The sequence below is a fragment of the Cebus imitator genome, unplaced genomic scaffold (assembly GCF_001604975.1).
Source record: "Cebus imitator isolate Cc_AM_T3 unplaced genomic scaffold, Cebus_imitator-1.0 Scaffold543, whole genome shotgun sequence".
Lineage (NCBI taxonomy): Eukaryota > Metazoa > Chordata > Mammalia > Primates > Cebidae > Cebus > Cebus imitator.
This window is the reverse complement of record NW_016107858.1, coordinates 1,166,600-1,173,992: the sequence shown is the minus strand read 5'-3', so window position 1 is coordinate 1,173,992 and position 7,393 is coordinate 1,166,600. Positions and strand designations below refer to the sequence as shown.

Below are 7,393 nucleotides of genomic sequence, written 5' to 3'. Positions count from 1 at the left end.
AAAAAAAAAAAAAAAAAAAAAAAAAAAATTATAGTTTTTAATGATGCTAGATTTAATTATTTCTTTGGAAGCTATATCATTCTACTGACTCATATTAAACCTACTCCGCCTTTTTTTTTTCATGTACTCCCAGCCAAAACTGAAAGAGGGAAAATAAAGGGAAACAGAATTTGGGAGGTTGACTACCCTACATTATAAACTAGTCTCCAACCAGGTCTTAATTTTTGGCTTAAATCAAGTCATACCATTTCTATATTTTATTGTATCTATAATGAAAGAAGATAAAACTATTTTACTTCACAAATATATGCCAGTTGCCTAAAATCTAGATGAGTAAATTCTAGTTTGGAGTGCACATTGGAATCACTGGGGAACATTTTTCTCAAAGATTTTATAACTGCCCCACCCCAGACTTGCTAAATAAGCATCAACAAGGATGGTGTCAAAGCATGCATAGCTTGGAAAACTTTCCCAGGTATGATGTATGTCCATGGTTATAAATTGCTACTTTAGATTCACTCAAAAATAGATTTCTCTGTACCAACTTTGTGCTAGGCACTGCTGTAATCATACATGCTGTCTGTAGCTATTTAAAAACAAGTACCTAAACAGAGGTAAACATAGCACAACTAATTAAGTAGTCTATTTGCATGGTCACTTACCTTTAAATACCTGAGTGGCCCAGCGTCCTTGGAGCTCTGAAATGGGCATAATGGCTCCTAAGGGCTGAATCAAGCCTATGAATGCAAGAGTTGGCCTCTCCAGGTTGGGAGGGAAGACCTTTTTATACAAGGATATCTTGTTTTTGACTACTTTGACAGAATCTTCCAGAAAAGGAAAGGCAAAGGTATAGCCTGTCGCAAAGATGACAGCATCAATGTCATCCTCCCTGGAGCCATCCTCAAATATGGCAGCTGTCTCTGTGAATTCCTTCACGTTTCCTTTCACTTTCACCAGGCCGGAGATGATACGATTTGGCAGGTCATCATTTACGGTTGGATGCTGACTCAGAGCTCTGTGAGTGGTGGTAAAGATCAAGTGAAGGAGAAATGAGAGAGAGAAATCAGTACCATGTAAGTAAAATTTTGCTTTGGTGGAGGTAAACAATATGCCAATAATCTTCACCTTGGTCAATGCATAAAGTTTGGGAAAGGTCTCATTTACACTAGCTTGGCACAGATCAAGATCAGAGCTGAAGTTGGACCCTGGATGGCACTGAAAGGGAGAGTGTTGGAGGTGTGAAGGAAGAAGAGGCTTGTCTGAGGAGTGCATGTATGATTTCTCAAGTTACAGTAATGTTCTGTACATGATATGATAAGGCCACAGGCCAATAGTTTCTATACTCATATCAAGAAGCCTGACAGAAGTAAACTGTCAACATTCTGTTCAGTCTCATTTCCAGTTTCAAAGGCTCAAGAGGTAGGTTTAGGCCACTATTTTCCAAAATGTATAACAAATTATGTGTTATGTAGCAATTGACACTTTATAAGTTGCTTTTACATGCATTAACTTATTTGACTCTCTCAAAACTCTATGAAGGAAGTAGAATAGGTGTCATCCAGGTTTTATAAATGAGGAAATTGAGGTCTAGAAAAGTTACATGACTTGTCCAATGTTACACAGCCTAGGATTTTAGAATTTATCTCAAAGTTGTTTTCAATGAATTATCTTGGGGGTACTTTCGGCCTGTTACTGTTTCCTAGGGACAGCACAGGACACAGTTACTGGAAACACTGGGTTGGTGCAAAAGTAATTGCTTTTTTTGACGAAGCCTTGCTCTGTCACCAGGCTGGAATGCAGTGGCGTAATCTCCACTCACTGCAATCTCTGCCTTCCAAGTTCAAGCGATTCTCCTGCCTCAGCCTCCTGGGTAGCTGGGACTACAGGAGTGTACCTACCACCATACCCAGCTAATTTTTGTGTTTTTAGTAGAGACAGGGTTTCATCATGTTGGCCAGGATGGTCTTGATCTCTTGACCTCGTGATCCACCCACCTCGGAATCCCAGAGTTCTGGGATTACAGACGTGAGCCACTGCGCCTGGCCTCCCGCTACTTTCTTTTAATAATAAGGGTGGTTTCCAGTGTCATGGATCTTTCTAAAAAGCCGTCTTTTTTTCTTTTTTCTTTTTTTTTTTTTTGAAAAAGACCTACTCCTGGCCGGGCGCGGTGGCTCACGCCTGTAATCCCAGCACTTTGGGAGGCCAAGGTGGGTGGATCACGAGGTCAAGAGATCGAGACCATCCTGGTCATCATGGTGAAACCCCGTCTCTACTAAAAATACAAAAAATTAGCTGGGCATGGTGGCGCATGCCTGTAATCCCAGCTACTCGGGAGGCTGAAGCAAGAGAATTGCCTGAACCCAGGAGGCGGAGGTTGCGGTGAGCCGAGATCGCACCATTGCACTCCAGCCTGGGCAACAAGAGTAAAACTCCGTCTAAAAAAAAAAAAAAAAAAAAGAAAGAAAAAGACCTACTCCTTTTCACCTTATCTATACCACCTTATACAGGTGATCAAATTTAGCATCGTTACTGTGGGATAAACTGACATCATGTGGCTTTGCTGTGACTCACTGAGATCAACATCACCTGTGTAGTCTATGTGTCAAAAACATTTAACCTGAATATGATAAAGGGAAAAAAAACTGTGCAAGTCTAAATTTAGAGACTTTCTACAAAGTCTCACTCTGTCGCCCAGGTTGGAATGCAGTGGCACAATATTGGCTCACTGCAACTTCCACCTCCCAGGTTCAAGCAATTCTCCTGCCTCGGCCTCCCAAGTAGCTGGGACTACAGGCACACGCCACCATGCCTAAAATGCAAATTTTTGTATTTTTAGTAGAGATGGGGTTTCACATGTTGGCCAGACTGGTCTCCAACGTTTAACTTCATGATCCAGCCTCCTCAGCCTCCCAAATTGCTGGGATTACAGACACAAGCCACAGCACCTGGCCTGAAAAACAGTCTTACTGCCTGAATACTAAGTGAACTCAACTTCAGAGCTGAACTGGCCTCAGGAATTTTATATATTTAAATTACCACTATTGGTTTGTTGCATTTAGTTATGGTGTGACACTAGGTCGACTGTGTTCTGCATTCCAACCTCATGATTTCATCTTTTTCTCCAAACTTACCCCTTTTCACCAGCAATACCACCATCCATCCATACAGTTGCCCAACCCAGAAAACCATGAGTCTTTTTTTTTTTTTTTTTTTTTTTTGAGACGGAGTTTCACTCATGTTACCCAGGCTGGAGTGCAATGGCGCGATCTTGGCTCACCGCAACCTCCGCCTCCTGGGTTCAGGCAATTCTCCTGCCTCAGCCTCCTGAGTAGCTGGGATTACAGGCACCCGCTACCATGCCCAGCTAATTTTTTGTATTTTTAGTAGAGACGGGGTTTCACCATGTTGACCAGGATGGTCTTGATCTCTTGACCTCATGATCCACCGGCCTCGGCCTCCCAAAGTGCTGGGATTACAGGCTTGAGCCACCGCGCCCGGCCAACCATGAGTCTTATATCTAGTGACCAAGCCTTTTCCCTTTCTCCTCTTATATCCCCAGAATAGTTTGATCTACTCTTTATCTCAGATGGATGATACCGTTGTCTTTAGGACCTGTTGTCCCATCCCACTCCCACACTGTTTTCAAAATGGTCATTCTAAAATGTATTTATTATTATGTAACTCCATTGCCTAAATCTTGGAATGGCTTTGGACTGTCTTCATTCCATACTTTTTATTTAGCAGAGCAAAGGTTTTCATGCCTGATGAACCTGGACATGCATTCAGTCACTCTCTTCCATCTGCTATATAGTCCAGCCATACCAGACCACATGCAGGTATTTTTTGCTCCTCCAAGACTTTGTTCCTATAATTAGAATGCTATTCCCCTACTCTATTTGTTTGGCTATCTCCTGTCTTCAACAAAGCCTCAATTTATTTTGCAGCCACCAAAAACATGCATGCTAAAATAATTAGGTGAAAGGTTTTTGGGAAACACAGTCTCCCAAATGTCACCCCACTGATTAACTTCAAAGAGAAAAATATATTTATACTGGAGAAACTTGGTGGTATCTATACCACCTTATACAAGTCATCAAATTTAGCATCATTACTGTGGGATAAACTGACCTCATGTGGCTCTTGATGTGACCCACTGAGATCGTCACCTATGTAGTCTGTATGTCAAAAACATTTAACCTGAATATAATAAAGGAAAAAAACAATGCAAGTCTAAATTGAGAGACTCTACAAAACAATGCCTTGGGCTCTTAAAAAGGAAGCCCAGGTCAAAGAGAGAATTATTTCAGATTAAGAGAGATTAAAGAGACATGACAACTACATGTAATGGTGTGATTGATTACCTGACAGGATACTAGATTTAAAAAGATTTTTTTAAAGCCATATAAAATATTATTGGGGCAACTGTGGATATTGCCAATGTATTAGATAATGTATTTTAAATTTCCCAAGTGTGATAATTATATGATGGTTATGTAGGAGAATGCCCTTTTTCTTATATGATATACACGGAAGTATTTAAAGTGTCTTAATGACTGCAACGTACCCAAATGGTTTCAGAAAAAAAATGTAGTTGTGTATGTATGCTCTATATGTGTGGATCTATCTACAGAGAGGGGGAAACAGAGGAAGCAAATACAGCAACCTGTTAACAGGTGAATCCAGGTGAAGGGTATATGGGTGCTGATTGTACTTCTTATTTTGCAACTTTTGTATAGGTCTGAACATTTAAAAAAATTAAAAGTTGGAGGTAAAATAAATTTAGAATCAGCCTCTAGAAATGTTTTCCCTCCCTGGCCCCTCAACTTTCATAGCACTCTGTGTATTTCTTTATTATACTCAGTTCTCTTTCTTATTAGAGTATTTAAGGTAAGATCCATTTATTGAGTCTGCCATTTATTACTCATGTTGCCCTCAGGAAAATTACTTAGTTTCTCTATGTCTTAATTTTTATATTTGTAAAATGTAGATAGAAAATTGTGGAGGCCAAAGCAACTCCATCTTAGACGCTAATCTACCATATTGACTTCTGATCAACCTCAGTTCCAGGAATACCTCTGAGATTTCCAGTTACTCCGTTGTTTAAGAGCATGTACTTACCTTTAATCCCCCCTGTAGGGCAAACTCCTGTCCATTCTCTCTGAAGTATGTGTGCCCCTCCCTTATAGTATATAAGGCACATTATATCCTGGGTCAGGAGATAATGGTATGGGGATCTAACATCTTGTCTCCCCACTGCCTGAGACACAGACGTGGCTTCTGTTCATAAGTCCCTATTAAATGTTCCTAAGACACTGAATTTGTCAGCTTCTTTCTTCAGCCTCTCAGCTTCCTCAGCCTTTGGGGTAGGTTTGCATAGACCTCCTCACTATGAAACAAAAATAGTACCAACTTATGGGGCTATTGTGAGGATTAAGTGAGATACTGCCTGTAACTCATTTAGCATTATGTTTATCTTGTAGAAAGTTCTCAGAAAGGTGAGTGTAATGTCTATTGCCATTACTATTATGTCTTTTCTCTCTGCATTTCATGCCCACGTATGATACCTGGCTCATAACAGGTACTCAATGAGTAAATGATGCAGCGCCCTCAGCTACCATTTTGTTGTCGGGCATCATGTAAAAAAACTGATACCTGGGGGAATGAGCAAAGGGTTAATGCCAAAGAGAAGTCTAGACTAAAAACCCACAGACCAATAGATCTTGGACATCTGTGGGTACAAAGTAGAAATCTGATTTCAGAGTCTATGGGTCTGTAGGTTTTCTTTTTTCTTTTCTTTTTTTTTTTGATACAGAGTCTCACCTTGTCACCCAGGCTAGAGTGCAGTGTCACAATCTCTGCTCACTACAACCTCTGTTTCCAGGTCTCAGGCAATTCTCCTGCCTCAGACTCCTGAGTAGCTGGGACTACAGACAGGTGCCACCATGCCTGGCTAATTTTGTATTTTTAGTAGAGATTGGGTTTCACCATGTTGGCCAAGCTGGTCTCAAACTCCTGACCTCAGATGATATGCCTTCCTTGGCCTTCCAAAGTGCTGGGATTACAGGCATGAGCCACCATGCCCGGCCACTATGAGTTTTCTTAATGTATGGGTAGAGGTAGCTCTACTATTAGCAAGTGTGAATAGTCCTTATTCTTGTGCTTTGGACATTACCCCTGCACTCCCATCCTGGGGACATACCTGTGTTTAGGCTTCAGGCCAAACATTTCATGGTCAAACCTTTGGTTCATCCTTCTTTCCAAATACATGTTTGCTAATGACTGGCCACAGATCTTCGACATAAAATGTTTAAGTCGATTAGATAACAACCCATCAAAAGGATATCCATTGTCTCCTACACGATTCAAGAGCCAAGTCCCTCTCCTGGTGCTGAGGAAAACCTGGGACATGGGAGAAATTGTTTGCCTTTGTCACTCAGGATCATAAACCTTCAAAAGCACCCCAATCTTCTTCAAGAATCATTTCAAACTCATTAGTCTGGCTTTTTTAGCCCCTGCACAATCTTTGTGGGTTTTTGTGTTTGGTTCCTGCCATTTTCTTCCCAAACACTACACTTACAATTAAATTGGTGTATCTACTGTCCAGGAATATGTCTTGCTCTAATCCACCATTGCATTTCTGTTTAGTGCCATTATGCCTGCCTGGAATGCCTTCTGTCTTCTTAACTCTCTAAAGTCTGTTCATTTTTTTTTTTTCTTTTTTTTTTTGAGACAGAGTTTCGCTGTTGTTGCCCAGGCTGGAGTGCAATGGTGCAGTCTCGGCTCATTGCTACCTCTACCTCCCAGGTTCAAGCCATTCTCCTCCCTCAGCCTCCTGAGTAGCTGGGATTACAGGCATGCGCCACCATGCCTGGGTAATTTTGCATTTTTAGTAGAGATGGTTTCCCCATGTTGGCCAGGCTGGTCTTGAACTCCCAACCTCAGGTGATCCGCCCACCTTGGCCTCCGAAAGTACTGGGATCACAGGCATGAGCCACCAGCCCAGCCCAAAGCTTGTTCAGTTTTTAAGACGCAAATCAAGACTGCCTCCTCCATGAAGACATCACTGACCATTCAGGCTGACAGTTTTTCTCCCCATCCTTTGAACTCATCTAGCACTTATCGCCTGTAGAACTCATTAAAAATCACGGCATGGTAAAGTTGAAAGCAGCTGGAAATAATCTAAAACCCTCATTCTTTTGCCATTGACATTTGCATTATTATAAAAACCCCTGCTATTTATCATTTTTGTTGATATTGAACTTCCTACAGTCTTTTATTTTTATTTTTTATTTTTTATTTTTATTTTTTGAGACGGAGTTTCACTCACGTTACCCAGGCTGGAGTGCAATGGCGCGATCTCGGCTCACTGCAACCTCCGCCTCCTGGGTTCAGG

The 7,393-nt window shown here is 41.3% G+C and overlaps 1 protein-coding gene and 1 long non-coding RNA gene across 4 annotated transcripts in view; one reads left to right on the top strand and one right to left on the bottom strand.

Annotated features, from left to right (window-relative positions):
* Nucleotides 1-7,393, bottom strand: part of FMO5 (flavin containing dimethylaniline monoxygenase 5) — a 35,075-nt gene that overhangs the window by 9,627 nt on the left and 18,055 nt on the right. For both annotated transcript variants that reach the window (XM_017515202.2, XM_017515201.2), the window contains exons 6-7: nt 6,200-6,399; nt 663-1,015 (exon numbers count right to left, since the gene is read on the bottom strand). In XM_017515202.2, coding sequence (XP_017370691.1) covers nt 663-1,015; nt 6,200-6,399 — 553 coding nt within the window. The remainder of the gene's footprint in view (nt 1-662; nt 1,016-6,199; nt 6,400-7,393) is intronic.
* The window catches only part of LOC119468971, a 26,663-nt gene that overhangs the window by 14,708 nt on the left and 4,562 nt on the right, over nt 1-7,393 (top strand). For both annotated transcript variants that reach the window (XR_005197790.1, XR_005197789.1), the window contains exons 2-3: nt 822-1,073; nt 1,180-1,720. This is a non-coding gene — a long non-coding RNA (uncharacterized LOC119468971). The remainder of the gene's footprint in view (nt 1-821; nt 1,074-1,179; nt 1,721-7,393) is intronic.